General features: G+C 41.2%; 1 protein-coding gene across 1 annotated transcript in view; it reads left to right on the top strand.

Moving 5' to 3' along the window:
• UNC5C (unc-5 netrin receptor C) overlaps positions 1-19141 on the top strand; it is a 240413-nt gene that overhangs the window by 158225 nt on the left and 63047 nt on the right. Inside the window, exon 3 of the mRNA XM_057366580.1 lies at positions 10103-10246. Within this exon, the coding sequence (XP_057222563.1) occupies positions 10103-10246 (144 nt within the window). The remainder of the gene's footprint in view (positions 1-10102; positions 10247-19141) is intronic.

Raw genomic sequence — 19141 nt, 5'->3', positions numbered from 1 at the left:
CTTTCCTTTCCTTTCCTTTCCTTTCCTTTCCTTTCCTTTCCTTTCCTTTCCTTTCCTTTCCTTTCCTTTCCTTTCCTTTCCTTTCCTTTCCTTTCTTTCTTCTTCTTTTTCTTTTTTTTTGGTAGAAAAATAAGCATTTGTATGGAACAAAGCTCTGCTCATAGATCAGATTTAGCGAGGCTTTTTTTTTTCCATGCAGGTAGGGTGCCATATCACTGCTAACGCTGAAGAAAAAGAGAGGTGCCTGTCACAAGMAGCCCTGACCCGTACAGGATCTAATTTTGTGCTGCCTTTACAGGTTCAGTGCCTGTATTCATTTTGTCATTGCCATGCATTCCCAATTTGTACATAAATGAGCAGCAAGATGTGGTAAGTGCCAGCAGAGCTGCCATTCACCTGCAAGGTTACGTACAGCTCTTTCTCCTCAGGTTTTGTCAGAACGCCTTTCACAATTCCTCATAACTTCTCATCCCTTTTCACATTTTGATTGTGAGAGTAGAAAGTGAGCCTTTTTTCAGACTCTTCTGTGTCTTTTCTACCYTCTGAATACAAATCTTTAGGCCCTTTCAGTCTCTTCTCCCAGGTTTTTGGGATTTTTTGCTCCCAGGGAGGATCTTGGTTGGTTGATTGCAGCTTTTGGGTTCCCAGTGACTTGTATAATTAAGTTTTTGTAATGAGTTCTGACACTGCAGCTGGGTTGGTGGCTGTGCCCTCCTCTGAAGAGGGGTAAGGAATGCCAGCCCTGGGGAAGAGAAATGCCTAGAAGTGAATCAGCTTTGCTTTGTGCTCGGCTTTAGTGCTTTTGTTTTTCAACCTAAGTGGAAACCAGTATTGAAATTCATATTGGTAGGCACCTAGAAAACAAAAATAGTGAAATGAGGCAGCTAGAATTACAGGGATGCTGTAGATGGCATTTAATTACATAATTTAAAAGGTCTTTTTTCATGTCAAAGTGATGTGTGTCTGCCGAGGAACTTGCTTGYCTCTCTGGTGCCCCCTCTAGCTGAYGAGTATCGGGAACTGYGCTGTGCCCAGAAACACGGACACACCAAAGGATTTGTGACCACTGAGCTGCCTTTCTGCACATCTCCCTGCACTGATTCCTTTGTTCATTACAAACTAAGGAAACCCTCCTGGCGCTCAGGAGCTGGTGTTTTGACTGCTGCCCTGGCACAACCCTGGAAACGTGCTGGGTGGGGGAGCAGACAGTGAATTCCCAGAGCTTCATCTCTGTCTGGAGAAAGTCACTTCACTTGACAGCGCACTGGACAAAGCTGCTTTGAAAGCAGTTGCTTGCCTTTTTCTTCTTTTCTTTTTGGTTTTCTTGTTTTTTTTTCAAGATACCCAGGTCAGCTTTGAAATGTCATCCTCAGCAGAACAACAATGGCAAAAAATGATGGGGGTCTTAAACTTCTCCTCCAACCTGCTGTTCCTGCACATTGTGGGCTGAAAAAATAGCAAAACAACTGCTGAGGAGGCTCCCGAGTGACCCCTTGTGTCACATTGAGACTGTCCTTGTTCCCACAATAGCTACACCAGCCACTGAACTGTGTCATCGCATCAAGCTCACAGAAATAAGGCATTTTCATGTTGTCTCTGCTTCTCAAAAGCATGCAGAGTGGATGTGGTACATACATCCATGTGCAGATACAGATTTTTTATCCATAACACGTGTAAGTCGATAAGTCAGTCAAATAAACAACTTGGCATATATTTTTATATATAAAGTTACACACAAACCTATTTATTGTTCATTTCCCTGCCCCCTCCACTATGCAAAGGGAATGTAAACATGCTGTTCAAAATTCAGATGCTCTCAGTTGGCTTCCCAGATGTTTGAAGTTCAATAGATTTTTTTTTTTCATAATTTCCTCTGCTTCTTCTTGTGAAGTGCTAAACAACCATTATTTCTTTTTGCCTGTATATTGAGATTCAAGTGTAGGCTCTAAACTGCCTCAAAAATGCTTCAATTTTGCATGAGCACTAAGCTGGGGACTGGGAAGCATTACCCACTGCTGAAGGCCCAGATCATTAARAAGAGCATGTAAATCCTCTGAACCRGAAATAAAAAGTGCACAGATTTTCTTTGTGAARTCTCAACTGCTGCTTTAAGTAAAACACGAACCATTGGCATGTTTTTTCCCTGGCCCTTGAAAAAAAACCTAAACCAACATCTTTTCTCAGCTGCATGTTCTTCAATCAAAAGAAGAGAAAATTGGGCTATGACCCAAGAGCTGRAGCTGCTAAGAGCTCATACTCATGATTTTCTCTGAGGACAACCTGTCYTCTTTCCACTCCCTATAAGCAGCACCAGCCAGGCAGGGAATTGTTTGGGTATTGCCACTTGGGTTTTCTTAGTGTCAGGATGGCTTTTGGGTCAAGATGCTTCCAGTCAGACTTGTTTCTGATCCTAGACTTTAGCCCCTGTGAGTTCAGAAATTACAATGGCCATTGTTAAATGCGAATATATATTTGTAGGGAGGTTTACTTTGGAGTCCTGCTACATTGGAGCTTATTTATTCTGTTCCAGGAAAAAAAGGAATGTGGCAAATGTAGGCACATATTGTTGTATGTGAAAGRGAGCAATGAATTTTGGAGCAATTTGTACATATTTGTGAAAACTGCTGTCAACCAGAAAATAGCCTTCATTAAGAAACAAAGGGGGAGGTGTTTTTGTTTGATCTCTGAATGGTTTATGGGCTGAGAACAAGCAATGCAATGCTGTTCTAAGGTATTAAACAGCAGTAGTTCAAGGGTGATGTGAAGCAATCAGCTGCTGAGGTTGGCAAGGGGAGGATATAGCAGAGGGGATATTTTACCTTCCGGAGGGGACAAACCCACAGGGCTGTACTGTCCATCTCCACCATGCTGTCAAGGACCAGGGCACACAGTTCATTTTCYACCAGCATCCAAGGGCTTTGTTTTGAAATCTTCCCTGCATCTTACACAAYTTGGTCCTTCTGTTGTTAACGGGAAAAGAACAAAAACCGCTTGTTTTCCCAGAAAGAAAACAAAACCTAAAGAGAATGCATGTTCTTTAATTCCAGTTCAAAGTAAAATCCCTGTGAAGACAGTCCTTTGTAATTTTTTTGTAAATCGGTCAGTTAAAAAAAATATTAGGGAAGCTGGGATTTTGACTTATCTCAATACCATTAGCTGGTAACTACATAACATAGGTAGTTGATGCAAACCAGGGAAACCTGACATGGGTTTTAAAGCAATCTTGACTTTATTAGACTGTTGCCTTCACCTGTGTTAATTTGAGTAAAGAATGAGATTTTCCTAAAGAGAAACTTTTGGAGAGATCAAAAATAGGTGGAAGCCTTTAATTTAAATATTTAAGATAATATTTGTGGAAAATTGTTGGTGATCTTCACACAGTTATTTCATATCTCTAGCCAGCCTCAATTTACAGAAAAGCAGTATTGAGACAAAACCAGGTGTAGAGAGTCASAGTGTGAAGGATTACTGGGTGTAAAAGCTGTTTACTCTTTTAAACTGTCTCTGGATATCTATCCATCTATCTGTCTTTTGTTAAGATTACAGGTACTCTATATAGAAAATAAGCTATAGGCAAAGTGTGCCATTCTGCAATCATCTCAGTCCCATTACGGTGCACAGAATACATTTTTCTCAGCAAGAACTTTAATATTTGAAGCCGTTCTTCTTGTGCATAGCCTATTTATTCATTTTTAAACATCAAATTCTATAGCTTAAGTACTCTGATATATTCGAGTGGAATAACTCTCTGACTGTGAGGGATCCATCTCTGCAAGAGGGTAAATAAATTTAAATTCTGGCATTGCACTGATTTTTTTTCTTTTACCTTTGTAAAAAATTTATTTCACCAAGCAAAGACCCAGGGTGTTTATAGCACCTGTGATGAACAATTAAATAAATTGGACAGGTCATTCCAGATGATCTGTAAGTAAAAAGATTGCAATTYTTGGCTTGGGTCACTTAAATTTTGCTCTTAAAGGTAGAAGGACAAAGGACTGCATAAAAAGAAACCAATCTGTTTACCTTTCATTAAATCTATTTACAGTCATAACACTTTGACTTRTGGTCTTGGCCACTTTCATGAAGCAAAAAAATAAGCTACTGTTCTAAGTATTTTTTTGGATGAGGTATATTTTGAAATCTTAGGACAGAGGARGGGTATGAGAACTGAAATGCTTTCATCCTTCTTGCCAAATATTGTGGAGGTAACCATCCCCTCCTAAAATAATTGCAAAACTCTTCTTTTTTCTTGTGTCAGGATTCTCCTTCCACCCACATCTTGACCTATAAAAGTATRTATACTCATGTTATTCATATCTGTCCTGACTGAGCAGCATTCATAAAGCAGGAAAAGGAGCTGTGAATGAGAAAGCACRACCTCTTTCAGACTGTTACTGATTTATTTCAAGGCTGCACAAGCCACCACACTTTTTTGCCACGGCTAAGTTGAGGACCTGAGTGGGGACAGACCATGTTTTTCTAACTGATGTGCTGGATAATTTGATTTTATAGCAGCATATGTTTCACAGCTGTCCAGAGGAATGCCCCTTCCCCAGAGCTGTGTCACTGCTGGCTCCCCAAAGCTTCTTCTCCATCAAACAGAAGCACTGTCCCTGCCCTCTGTGTCACCATCATGCAGTGGGAAGGGAGATTTGGGGTCTCATTCACTCGGGGGTACCTGCACCTGTCTAAGCAGGGAGGGAGCCAACAGCACTGAATATCAGGTTTGTGAGGGTACTCTGGGAACTGACTTCATGAAASTGAATATCCAAAGAGTTGAACGTTACCTTTATGAAAATGGGCTGTATTTCCATASTTATTTGCAGTGGTTGAGATATACCTGCAATCTATATGCAGGTATTACYGTAATGTCTTTTTTCCAGACCAGCAGGTCATAAAGTTCCATCTCCTTGAGAAAWGTGTTCCATGGCRTATGTGATTGCTAATTAATGAAATMCYTCTTGGGCAAATGAAAGCACAAAAGCACAGAAACAGTTTGAACTTCTACTTACATAGAAAAAAAAACAAAGTATCCATGCAGTTTCTTAGGGTTTTGCAAGTGCAGTTTAGTCGTGCGACTGAGCAGTTCCTGTTTACTGTTCTGCCAGAGGGTTCAAACACATACCGATGCAGCACTTCCACCAAAATTGCTCTATCAAAGTCCTGAGGTGTATTTTTTACACAGCTTGGGTATTAATATCAAATGCCAAACAGCTACGACAGTCAAAATACATCAAAACAGTTTATTGGCAGGATGAKGCCCAGTGAGGTGTAGATATTAACTCTGTGACCTAGACTGACTCCAGGCTGAATAATTACATTTGATTAATTGATAATAATTTTCTGTTTTCTGATGTTTATGGTGATCATTTATTGTCTTGTGCAGTCTTATATGGTCACAGAACCTTTAGACGTTTTTGTTTCCCTAGAAAGAAATTATTCTGATCAGCAAATCTGTCTCTTTTAAACTCGTTGGGAAATTTGGCAATTACTTCAGTGGATGCAATATGGAACCCATGAGTTATAATTGCAGTTATCAATAATCTGCCATAATATCTACAATTACATTACATTTGCATGCATTAAAAAAGATACCATTTGTGCCTCTGAAGATGAGGTAATGTACCTCTCAGTTTGTATAGCCAGCCAAGTTAAGCACTTGGGGACCGTGTGTATGAAGTGTGTCTTTGCCTGATTGTGTTTCTAGGATACAGCTTGTAATGAAAGATCATGCCTATAAAGCATGATTCCCTCTTCACTCTTCCTTTTGCTCCAGGAGGGGTAGTAACTTGGGTTTTGGTATACACTGTGAGCTACTGACTCTTTCCATGCTCATTGAGCTGCACACATCAGCAGTAGGCAGCTGAGAAATGTTCCTTCCATCCTCTGCCTCTCTGCCCATTAATCCCTCATAATGTGCAAATACAGAAATAAGTGAAGTTCTCGCTCCTTCCTACTCCTTTTCAGAGCCCAAGTTTTATTAGTCCCAGAAATACATTTATTTTATTGAAATGAATAATTGAATAAGCTGTGCTACTAAGTAGGCAAAAATTGTGACTTATGGGCAACCTTCTTAATTCACTGGACAGGAACATAATTGCAGACCAGTTGTGACAAATATCATGAGTCTTCTTTGCTGCTGTCCTCCATCCTGGACTGGACAGAAGACCACAAGGCCAAAAGAACATCTTAGACTGGTTTTCATGCTTTAGGCCCAGCTTGTGACTGAGCCTGACACAGCCAATCCCTCACTCCCCTGGTGGGTTGGGGCTGAGAATCCAACAGGTAAAAGTGAGGGAACTCATGGGTTGASATACAGGCAGTTTAATAGGTAAACCAGAAACTGCACAAGCAATGCAAATCAAAGAATTTATTCACCACTTAATTTGCAGGCAGATGTTCCAAGGAAAGTGTGGCTCCCATCACAGGTGACTGGGAGGACAAATACCACTACTCTGAACATCTTCCTTGTTCTTCTGTCAGCTTTATATGCTGAGCATGTCATCATCTGGTCAGGGAGATCCCTTTGGTCAGCTCTTTGTGGATTTATAGAAGGAACCTGTGAAGTATTCTAGCTGCCTGCATTTCTGTTATTACTCTTCAGCTGTGTTTGTTATTGCATCGCTTGAAATAGGAAGATGCTGACTCCTTGTGGGTTGTTCCACCATCCATGTGATTATGATGTAATTCTGGAAATGTGCAGCTTACTCAAGTGTTAAAAAAAACCCCCACATTTATGCTGTGTATCTTCACTTGCTGAATTGCTTAGCCGTGTGAAGAACTAGATGGAAAAATTCMATACATTTCTAAAGAACTGTAAGGTAGAGAATTTACTTTCTGTGAGATGACATTTTGTTACTTAGCACAGTAGAATTGGCCAGTACCAAGTAGGYTATATGATGCATAAATTATTGGTAATCTCTTAGTCTATCTTGTCCTAAGCATATTTGGGCAAAATATGGAGACTCATTTTAGAAAGTGCTCTAATTTTGCTCTCAGAGGTTGTACACTCACCTGTAATCAAACAATTTCATAAACAATTGCCTGAAATAACAGGTTCAGCATGTCACGTTRGCTGGAAATATCGAGACATGAGTTGTTTGGCRTTTCTTTCCTTTTTYATTTTCTTTTCTTTCTCATTCCTCTAGCTGAYGCTTTTTGCTGTAGAAGCAGAAGCAGGTCCAGCAGAGATAAGATGAAGATCTCTGTTTGAAGTCATCACACAGGGGTTTTCCTACCTTTGGTGCCCGCATGAGACAGATGAGGGRTACGCTCCCGAATGAAAGCAGAGTGTGCCAGCTCCTGTGTGAATCTGTACAGCATGGTGTCAGCTGGTAACAARGCAGCTGCTATCTGAGATATCTCAGCAAACTGCAGTCCTTGCAGTACAGCCTAGAAAGTGATTTTCTGTTAGGGAGGATGTTGGAGGGTTTTAGCAGAAGGAATAAGACTGTGACAAGGGTTAAGTGTCCCACTGTGCTTGCCCCAGGGCTTGAGGGTGGGTGCATTTCAGCTGYTGAGAGGTTTCTCCTGAATCCATGTGGCTCTTGGTGCAATAAGRTGCCAGTGGGTGGTGCTGGGAAGGAGTGGTGCAAACAGCTCCGAGTTCTGGCCATGGATACTTATATCCCAGATGATCTTATGGCACCACCAACTGGTTTGATACATTTTGAAGTCGAGGAAAAGTGGTTTACCTCAGAGATAAAGACACAATGGCATTTTTTCCTTGCAAGCACAAAGAGGTAGAGTTTATTCGCCATGTAAAGAAGTGTGCATCTCTTTGGTCATGGCACAACTGTTGATATTACTCAAACACCAAATTACTTTGAATAACCTGAAACCTGACAGTATGTCACAGCTGTCCCAAAAGACATTACCTRGAGTAGCTTGTTATTTTGAATTAGAAAGCATCTCAGAGGTTCAGAGATAAAAAGTTCTGCTGGTGCATTCAGAGGGAGCTATTTGTCATGCAGTTTTGTATCTTCCATAGACAATCAGAAAACAGCATTTGTGTCCTGAATGTTGAGAGTGTTTCATAATCATTATTAACCAGTGTGGTCATTATGAGCCTGGYTGTTTTAGCCCTTGAGTAACAAAGTTCACTGCTCCATCAAGCTCTGTCATAATCAGCCTTATTATAAAAACATAATATTGTAACCTTCAAAAGCTCCCTGGGCTAGTGCAATAAAAACTGTGGGAATGGACTGAAGTAATCTTTAGGCTAACAGCAGTTGCACTGGGAAAATATAACAATTTTTATCTGTGTAATGTCCATGCTCCCTCCGCATCCTCTTCATGTTCTTCTCAGCAGGACAGAAGCTATCCCTCAGACCACTTTTGGAGCCAAATTAGCTCATCAAAGCAGAAGAAGTTTATAACACAGTATTCACTGCATATTAAATTCCCAATGCACTGGCATTTGATTTCCATTCTTCGGAGTGCTGTCACCATATTTTGAGTATTTCGTTTCAAGGGGAAGAGCTGTTAAGCGTTTCCCCCAAAGTAGCTGATWATTTAATGGCTAAAGATGTCAAGGATAATGAAATAAAAAGGGAGCTAGGCTGTGATTGTCTCTGAGAGGAAAATGCATCTCATTAGAAAGAATTCCCACCAGAGGAGTCCATGGAGTTACATGCCTTACCCCCTTTCTGCCGTTGGGTTGTTGAGTTTGGGGCACAGACAGCATTTGGTGACAGCACATAACTGTGTGCAAACAGTAACTAATCCTGGGCTCCCTGAATGGAGCCTCTGTGAGGCTGCAGGCAAATCAAAGGACTGGCCTGGCTTGCAGCGCTTGAGGAACACGCCATGCAGCACAATTGGGGACATTCACGTTATGAATGTCCCCTTGTGAGCTGTGTGGCGGGAGGCTGAGGGCAGCCGGACTCCACAGGCTCAGGTTTGTGCTCAGCAGAAGGAGCCACCCTTTGGTGTCCAGCAATGGGGACAAACTGTGCTTGCTCTGATCCAAGGATAATTCAGTTGGGTTTCCTGGTGGTTCTGGGAAGAAAAAGAAAATCAATCTCACTACACCAAAGACTTGTATGTGAATTTATACATTCAAGACTGTTTGCAAGAGTACCTTTTTTAAATGGTGTTCTCTACGGACAGATACACATTAGGAATTTGTTGACACTTGGGCATCATCAGCAAAGAGCAAATATRATCAAGAGCCTTTTGCCCAGGCAGTGCATTTTGAAGCAGAGAAAGGAGCTGTTTCAGTGTGAAACACAGTTGCTGTCATTAGAGGATCTACACATTTTGCCAGCCATCCTCACAGTGGTGTCTGAGACACCACAACATTTCCTTGCACTCAGAAGAAGCAAAACAGCTTCCCCAGASAGAGCAATGTGTGGGAAATGTGGGCAAATATCGGTCTGCTTKCAAGGATGGCAAGTGGGTCACTGTCCTCCTGGGTGCAGCTCTGGGTTTGGAGGAGGATTGTGCTGAGATGAGTTATGGAGGGCAGGGCCAGAGAGACTGTCAGGCACTGAAGAGTGTTTCATTGGGTTATAAAACCCCTTAAAAAATATCCCAACATCTGCAGTATATATGGCAGTAGTAGTGCCATAACCACAGAGTATCAGGGCATTTTCTGCAGTCCTAAAATCCATTTTTCTGAGCRGTGCTGTGTCACAGTGAACAGGACTTCTCCCTTTTCTGTGTCTGTCTAGCAAAAAGAGATGAAATRCAAAAAGGCTAAGGAAGTCATATGAATTGAATGATGACTATCTGGTTTTATGTTATATCAAAACAAAACTGATCTGGAATGTCCTTTGATGTAAATTGTCCTAGAGATGTGGTAGAATTTATATTAGCTGAGGTGCCTGTTCCTCTAATTTGTCTAAAATTCATGCTGTATGTGATAAAAGCCAAAACCTCAGCAATTAGTTTTTCACTCGCCCACATCTCTCATCACGCAGATGAAGTGGGAGTCTTTTCCCTTCACATCCTCCTGACAGTCTGTGTTTTTCCCAGCARATATTCGAAGGGAGCTGTGAGGCCTCCCAGCACCTTTGCGAGCAGATTTCTCTYACYGCGCTCTTTTTTCTCTGTCCATCCRTGAGCCCAGCACTGACCAGTGTCGTTTTTCCCCCGACAGGTCTGATTGTGAGGGAGGTGAGCATCGAGATCTCGCGGCAGCAGGTGGAGGAGCTCTTCGGGCCGGAGGATTACTGGTGCCAGTGCGTGGCCTGGAGCTCGGCCGGCACCACCAAGAGCCGCAAGGCTTACGTCCGCATCGCATGTGAGTGCTCCGCTGTAAGGGGGAATTGGGGTGTGTGGGTGAGGGGAATGGAATCTCTGCCCTTTGAGGGGGATATTTCGTTTCCAGCCGCTTGGGCTTTGTGTTTTGTGCAGCTCTTGGTGAGTATTGAAAGTGAGGCCTTCAGGAGTTTCAGGCTGTTCTCTTCTTAAGACCTAAACCTCATTTTTCTCCTGTGTGGTATCAAAACTAGTATTTACATAACCCAGTTTATGTCCCAATAAAAGTAGRTAATGAGTAGATTCCTTAACACAGCAAGCTATGACAAGAGGTGATAGCTGTTCTTATCACAACATGGCTGAGGCTGGAAGGTGCCTTTGGAGCTCATCTGATCCAGCTCCTGGCTCAAGCAGGGCTGCTCAGAGCCAGTTACCCTTGGCTGTGTCCCAATGGCTTTTGAGTGTCTCCAAAAAAGGAGACTCCATCACCTCTGGGCAGCCTGTGCCCCTGTTCTGTCACCCTCACAGTGAGAAAGTGTTGCCTGATGTTCAGAGTGAACTTTCCACATTTCATCTTCGTTCCATTGCCCATCACTGGGCTTCATGAAAAATCCCTGTCTATGCCTTCATTGTCCTGTTTTTACCCATGGATGGGGTTCCTATGAGACTTCTCCTTTCCAGGATGAGCAGCTCCAGCTCTCTTGGCTTTTTCTCMTAGGAGAGATGCTGCTGTCATCTTTGTGGCYCTTTGSTGRACCCTCCAGTATGTCCAYGTGTCTCTGGWACTGGGGAGCCCAAACTGCTCCCAGCACTCCAGCCGTGACCTCCAAGGGCTGAATGGAGGGCAAGGATCAGCTCCCTAACCTGTTGCCAATACTTTTTCTCCAGAAATTTAGCTTGCAGACCAGAACAGCATTAGCCTTATTTGCTAACTTTTGCCCCATTGTCAACTTGGTGTCCACCAGAACACCCTGGTTCTTTTCTGTAAAGCTGAAWATATGTATCACTTGCAGTCAGATATTAAAGCTGCTGTTCCCTAACAAATAAAAAGAGTGTGTGTTTAGCATATCATGTGATCAGATTGGTAATATGAGTTTGAAAGTGGTCATCTCAGCCTTAGCATTTCATCATTGTTATTCATGGCTAYTAACCTCAGTATTTATTTGGAACCATTCCCAGCTTAGACTCCAAGAACACAGGGCAACCAGTTCCCTGAAAACAGATCTTCATTTGACTGTACAAATATTTAATGTTCATTAATTTTCAAAGAAGTGCTTTTCTTGGTAATAGAGTAGTCACACTGGGGACTCCCCATTTCTCTTTCACATGATGAAATACTGTTCTGTATAATAGGAACAAAATATATCATSTAGAATTGCCTCTCTTCCACTGCTTTCACCTCAGCAAAAAGACATTTTGTGAGGAAAAGGTCATTAGAAGCTGGGTTTGCAGCATACTTATATTTCCTGTACAGTGCCTAACAATTTATAATGGGAAAAGAGAATTCTTCCAGCTAAATAAACCTTTTCACAGGCACATTAGAGGAAGGACTCTCTGTCATTATAACTCTCCATTAAGGGTTTGATTCTCCTTCTGTTCTTGAGAAAGCACTRCTTGATTAAATCCTCAAAGAGGGTGTAACTTCTGTGTAAACACCCAGATGCAAATCTCAGAGGTGYCATTTAAATACCAGATTTTTAATGCTTTTAGTCCAGGTAACTGACTGGAAATAGGAACCTGTACTTTTGAGTTCAGAGCTGCCCTCAGAGAAKAATTTCCCCAGGGCTAAGGGGAATTAAAACTATTGTACAAGACAGTCTTTGTGAAAAAGCAGAAATGCCATTACATGTGTGCATATTGCTTTCCCTYGGCAGGAAGCTTTCCAAAACTTTAAGGATTTTCCTTTTTTTTTGTACTGAAACAAAAGAGAATTATTTCAATTCTTTTTTTCTTCCAAGCAGTCAGSACTTCAGAGAGGGTTAGCAGTGTTTGAACAGGTTTTTTAAATTATGACTCTACAGTTAGCTCATTCAGTAGATTTTCAGGTAGCCCTTGACAGATGACCATTAAATTAACACATTTTGGAAGTATTTTATATATRCTTAAGTGTATTTTATTTGATATTTAAGTAGCATTTGTGTGCTGGCATACCTGGGCACCTAATTTCTGTATAACACATAATCATTATGTATGAATGTAAGTTGTTTTATATCAACTGACATTTCTTCCCAGATGTCCACATTTCCATTGAAGGTACTCATAACACAGAGTTTGCTTATTTTTCTTACTATATTTTGGAAAGAGGGGAACAATCAGTTCAGTGATTTTTCCAGAGTCTCGGTGGCTTTTTTTTTTTTCCCCCAGAAAAGCCTAATTAAATAAACACCAGGGAGTTTTCTAGGCCTGTAATAACTCAAGTGTGGCTTTGTGTTTTACTGAAGCTTTTTTAACCTCTTGTCCCTGAATTTGGGGTTCTTGGGCATCTGTAACATAGGCAATTCACTTAGGCTTCTTGGGCTAAAAGTTGAAGTATTAGTCCTTCAATCCTTGGATTTTAAACCAGCAGAAAAAACACATTCTCCGCAAAATTTTCCAAGCCCAGGTTTCTATAWAATTTCTCAGGTAACAYAGGYCAATATTTTAGGAATTCAGACAGAYGATGTGGGGAATATGCCTTACTTTCTGAAGTKCCTTCATCTGCAAGATCACTGTTTTAAACTCAGTGTTTTAAACTCAGTTACACCAACACTCATYGTGAAAGTGACGACTTTCACTTCTTAGGACTGAATCCGCACTGGCAATGTAATATTTGTTTCATAATCAATTTTCAACACGGTGAATATTCTAATGATTACACAGTTTGCTGTGGGGCTGGGGCACAGCATAGGGCCTATGCARTATTTATTAATCCAGGAAATCAAGGATGTCCAAATCTTAAGAGGGACACGAGAGTCCATCTCTCCAGATCAGTCTGCAGCTATAGCTGCTTACTTGTTACTGGTGCAGTCTTCCCTTTTAATTGGCACAAGAGTGAGCAGTGACACCTTTAGGAAAGGTGAGGGGCCAATGGAGCATGTAAACTGCTTAAGTGGAATTGTTTATCTTAATACCCAAACCTGGTGATTTTATCTTGACAGGTACAACTGTAGCATAACTAGCCATGTCCAGCACATTAAGAAAAGCTTCTCTCCTCTTCCTCTCTCCCTCTCTCTCTCCCCCTCTCTCTCTCCTTCTCTCTCTCTCCCCCTCTTTCTCCCTCTCCCTTTTCATCTCCTTCTCCTTTTCTCCTTATCCCCTTTCTGTCTTTTCTCACCTATGCCCTTTACATCTTTTGCTGGAATTATTGTGTCCTCTCAAGGGCTGGAACTCCACTCCATTAAAACAAACAAACAGAAAAATAGCACCCAGCATCACTGTTCACTGAGCGTGTAATGGAATTAACTGAAAAGTAATTTGAAAGTGTGAAAAATGTGCATCCTGGAAAAGCAGCTTGTGTCTGTTTAATACAGGGTCAGGCATGTGTCAGAAAGTACATAACAACCTGGTCAATGAAAGTTCTCTGYGAGAATCAATTGTGACATTGCTTTGACCGAGGGCTCCAGTTATCCAGGAAAGGAATAATCTATAARTATGGAGTAAAGATTCCGCAGGTTTTCAAGGGTTGCCCATGCTGGAAATGTAAACAGGAAAAGAGTCAGAGTCTAAAGACAACATTCCAGCTTCTAAGTGTTCATGGCTTTTAATGGCAAACCTCTGTTGCACTCCTACCTCAGGAGTATGCTGGGAAATGACTCCTGTCTGTGCAGGCTGTTTCTGCAAAGGCATGTTTTTCCTGTTTCATGGAATTCATGGTCCTGGGGCACTGGTCTCCCTATGAGAGCAGAGCTGAGCATTTCATCCTCCTAAATGAGCAGATTTGCTGAGATTAATTTTCACTTTGCCATTTTAGATATATCAGAAACCAAAAAAGTAGTGACACCTAATGTATGAATCTTGGTAGACCTGGAAAGAAACAATAAATTTTCYGTGATATTAGCCTAGGAAAGTGCTAAAACACATTTCCTATTTATTCTCACATTTCTGATTTATTCTAGGTCTATCCTATCCAAGCTTTAGGAGTCACTAATATGTTTTGATACAGTTTTCCTGCTCAATTAAAAAATTTTCCCGTTGTGGAAAGGAGGACAGAGGAGGGAGATGGGGCAGCTTCACCTTTGGCTGTAAAAATGCAATTGAATATATAGTTTTAATGTGAATTTGATGATGTCATTGAGCAGAYAAAACCTAACAGGGCAAAATTCCTGTTAAAACAATGAATGAGACCTGAGTCTGTRCAACCAAAAGTAGAGTAAAACCCACTGGAAAATACATCTGATAAAGACKAAACAATAGCTGCAGGATTTGACCTAATTTCTAGATCAGATAATAAAGGGGCGGCTAAGACAAATTGCTCTGAGCCCCTGTGCATAGAGCAACCTCACTTTTCATTTGCACCACTTCAGTGTTGCTGTAGATTCACTGACTTCATGATGTTAACCCATGCTGTCCTTGAGAAAATACAATTAAAAAAGCTTTTTCTGTAATTTCTATTACCTGATTATTATTTTTTTTGTGTAATGGGTGGGAATAGTTTGTTTTTTTTTTTTCTTTTCCTTTATTCATTATCTTAAAATTGGAATTTAAAAAAAAAAAAAAATTAGAAAGCCCTGATGTAGTAAGCAACTGTGCTTGTTAATCTCTTTCATAATTTTGTACAAGTTTCCCATGTACTTATCTGAAAGCCTTTATTCTCCCAGACATTTTTTCAAAGGCACACTGTTAATATATGCATGTCAGATACTGTATGCTGATAAGATAAATGAAGTACAGAGAAATAAATTGGTTCATCTACCGGTTTATCTCCGCTTACAAGGGGTGTGCAGTTATGCAAAGAAGCAGAAATGAAAAAGAAATAATCACATATTCTTTACTGATACTTGTTTATCTCACCTTTTAGTGCTGGAGCTCATGTTCCATGTCACATGGCTGCAGTGCCTTTCTTCCSTCTTCACCTACCTGACCCAAGCAGAGTTGTCAGGACACATTCTGTGGCCACAAAAGCATTAGAATCCTTTGCAATGATGTTGAGATAAGGAGAGGGAGCTAGGAAGGCCGACACTTGAAAATTTTATTAAGGAAGGTACATCCAGGATATCCAGCATTAAAAAATATCATAAAAATGTGTTTTGTGTACTTTGGTAAGTGTGTGTGAGAGTTACCAGAGACAGGACTTTCATTCCTTTCTTCCTTCCTTGCGTGCCATTTAAGTTGCTACTAATCAATATCYGCTGCTTGTAGTTAATAGAGGGATGAGTGAGGCACATGGTCTTGAGCYGAGATTACTGAAGAGCAGCAGATTACAGAAAGGGCAGCAGAGAGGTCAATTGTGCATTTAGTTTATTCAGTCCTACCTACCACTCTGCTTGTGCCCCTCTTAAGCACATTTCGTCATTGTGTCACTTTTCCAGTCAACAGGTACGACCACTCCCAAATTAAAAAAAATGCACTTGCAACAGCAATAAATACAAATTACATTGCATTGTATTGAAGAGCCAAGGAAACACCTTTGCTGAATTTACATTAATTTAATCCCTCTGCAGGAGCCTTGAGAATATGCTACCTCTACTGTCACGCCTAAAAAATTATCATTTTTCAGTAGAGTCTGCTTAGGGCCTTAGAGCTAGATCCAGCCAGGAAGTTAGCAAAACTTTATGTGTATTTTAGTAACGAGCTGTGTGAGTTAGGTTGCTGTACCAGAAGTGCAACAGCAAAATACCACATTTATATAAATAGTTTTTAGTTTTAGTGTTTAGGTGTCTTGTAAATTCAATTCTACATATGAATTGTAATGTACTCCCGATGTTTCTAATGTCTGTCTTTAGTACCTTTAGCACATCTGCCATGTAAAAAAGCTTCTGTTGAGRTTAGGTCCTTTGAATATTACATTTAGATTTATTTGAATAGCAAGAATTTAGGAGTCCATCTTCAATCACCAAATGAAATAATGAATATAATTAAGTTTGTAAGTTTGTTTTCAGGTTAAGCTTGCAATGAAATCTTGAGCTATCAAGTAAAAATATAAAAGGAAGAGATCAATGTGGTTACAGTGTGATCGATGTACACCTGGGTACCCATCTGCTCATTGAATTCTTGATAAAGTTTGCTTGTAATTTTGCGGGTGTTTCAATACCAAATGTGTTGCCTGGGTCACTCTTTGTTATACACACAGCCCACATGGAAGCTGTCACAAAGAGTGTTTAGTCTTACAAACACCTGGCTGAATTARCTTAGAGCTAAAGAGAGGAGGGGAAGAAGAATGGGTTTTTTACAGATCTGTAGGCAAAGAGTCTCTAGAAAGACATCAGGGTTATCCCCAGCTGGCTGAAGATGCCGGTGACATAATGAGGGGCTGGCCAGTCTGCACCTCCTATTGGCTCAGTCTGCCTCTCCCACTGGCTCAGGCTAGAAATACAAAGGAAATTAAAGAGGAGGGAAGATACTGGGCGCATGCAGAGTGTCTTGCAGATTGAGGTGAAGTGAAGGGTGTTCCTCAGCTCATTCTGTACCTCAGGTCAGTGGACAGAGCAGCCTGCATCCCCAAAACAAGGTGTGCCCTTCCAAGAGGGGGCTTCAGTCCCCATCAGCTGTCTGGCTGTGAAAGCTCCCACTGCTTTTTGGCTSTGTGGGGTGGTGMTCCTCACCTCGTGGTGCTGTGACAYTTGTCCTAAARTCTGGCCAGAAGTGAAACAGTAGGACAGAGTTGTATATAGAGCATTAAGACAAAGTTTCGAGGTGTTGGGTTATTTCCTCARCCCTCAGCTCCAGCTGGTGCTCAGGCCAGCTGAGAGCACAGCCCTGCCCWGCTGCAATCCCATTCCATGAGCAGTGCAGCACTGGAGGAGGGCAGGAGGAGGCTTTGATCAGCACCCAGCACGCTGCTGATGCAGCAGGGGACTCTGCAGGGCAGGACACCACACTTAGAAAAGCCATTGACAGAGGTTTCACAGGGATCCCCTGGGTTACAGACTGATGGCACTCCTGTGACTGTCTCACTGGAAATCTGCTTTGATCTAATTAATAACACAGAGCTGGAACCACACAAGAATAAAATGGGAAAAAAGGGGTTTTTGTACCTAACCTTTCCATTGCTTACCCACCAGTGTGATTGTTCCCTGTGAAAAGGTCATAGACTCAGCTGTGAACAGAAAAGTAAGGCCAAAGTGTGCCTGACAGGGCATGCTTTCTCACATTTAGATTTCTAATTCAGTCTTTAATGGCTTTTTTTTTTGAAGCAAAAAGGTGCCTCTGAACTTATCCACATTGTGGAAACTGATGGAAGAGGGAGAGACCAGTTTTACAATGTTAGTTATGTTTCTCGAAACAAGAATCAGTCATCCAAGCTTGGGATTAAATGCACTGAGATGTGTTTTCACAAGCATGTGGATTCTCTCTCACTTWGTAGAATWTCRCTGGCCTTTTACCACTCYTTTTCCACAGTTATTTTTCTGTTTGGTATTCTTATTAAGGCTAGGTAAAATTAAAACAGAATTGAACCTTTACTGTGAAGAACACTCCTGAGAGAARGAGGTAGTCTTGAAATCTTGGCTGCATACTGCATATCAATCCTCTAATAACAGCTAATATTATACCAAGCCATATTCACTTTTTCTCTGGTATTTCAGCTGAATTTTTTGCTTCTGCCATGTTTAGGTTTGTATGGATGGCTGTATATGCTTGCCCATATAAAGCAAGCTATGTTCTGTATCGAAATGTGTACTTCTTGTGGAGGTCTTTTCACATTCTTRAACCCTTGCTTCTCTGAAAGCACACACTGAATGTATTTCTCCCAATGGCCATAATGTGACARTTGTATGGAAAATAATGTGCTTTTTTTCCTTTTTGTGCTCTTAAATCTTGCTCATATTTTAGGTTGTTTGTTRTGGGAGGAAAGTTGATGTTGGAGTTGCTGGAAGGAGCAGAGAATCTTAAAGGTCTGCCAAGGGCAGAAATCCATCTTTCCCTGACAGTAATGCTGCATTGTTCTGTTCGTCTGGTTTGCATCTAATTCCTGGCTGACAAGTGTCCGTTTTTCATGCTCATTCATTAGTCACCCTCGCATTAGCACTGTGCTGAAGCTCCTGGTCTGCCTTTTATCACATTTCTCAGAAATGATAAAAGATATCCTTACAGTTTTGCCCACCCACACATCACACTAAAATCCAGAACAACAAAGAGATAAMATATATTTGATTAGGAAAAAAATAATAGGGTCATTCTTCGCTCTTTCTTAGAAGCTGACAGGTAGAAAAGGAAGTGGGAAAATGACATGACTTCCTGTGTAATCTATCACCTTTAGCAGGCAAAAATGCAACTTCTGAGTGTTTTGTGAGATAAAAATGCATTAAACATAAAATGAAGTAATTTAGCAGCACATCAAAAATTAGATCTAATGCCCCTCTGCCCAAAAAGCATAGCAATTCAGAAGCAAAGTTAACAATATGGTGTACACTGAGAGTCTGATTTCCCATTACTTTATTTCAGTTTTATGCTTCTGAGAATTCTCTCATTTCAATGCAGCCCTTATGCAGCCATATGTCCTTACCAGGGAGGGCTGTGCAGGARTATTTCAGAAGTCTTGGAGTAAAGTCTCATCATAAGTATGCTGTAAATGTGCTGATAGATGCCACAGGAGCCCCCTCTGAATTTACTGGGACTGTGCATTAGTGAAGGAAATAGACTGGCTCAGGGTGGCAGAGCAGAATTTTAATTGCTCTGTTTGGTTTCTCCTACGGAGACAGCCTTGAAGGGAAGGTGGAGGTGGGGTGAAGTGCCAGGTGGGTGTGCAGGCTGTTACCTGAGGCTGCCAGTGACATCCCTACCTGTGGCTGGGTGAGCTGTG

The sequence above is a fragment of the Malurus melanocephalus genome, unplaced genomic scaffold (genome assembly GCF_030028575.1).
Source record: "Malurus melanocephalus ecotype Western Australia unplaced genomic scaffold, MMel_1.1 scaffold_68, whole genome shotgun sequence".
Taxonomy (NCBI): Eukaryota; Metazoa; Chordata; class Aves; order Passeriformes; family Maluridae; genus Malurus; species Malurus melanocephalus.
This window is presented reverse-complemented; position numbering and strand designations above follow the sequence as displayed.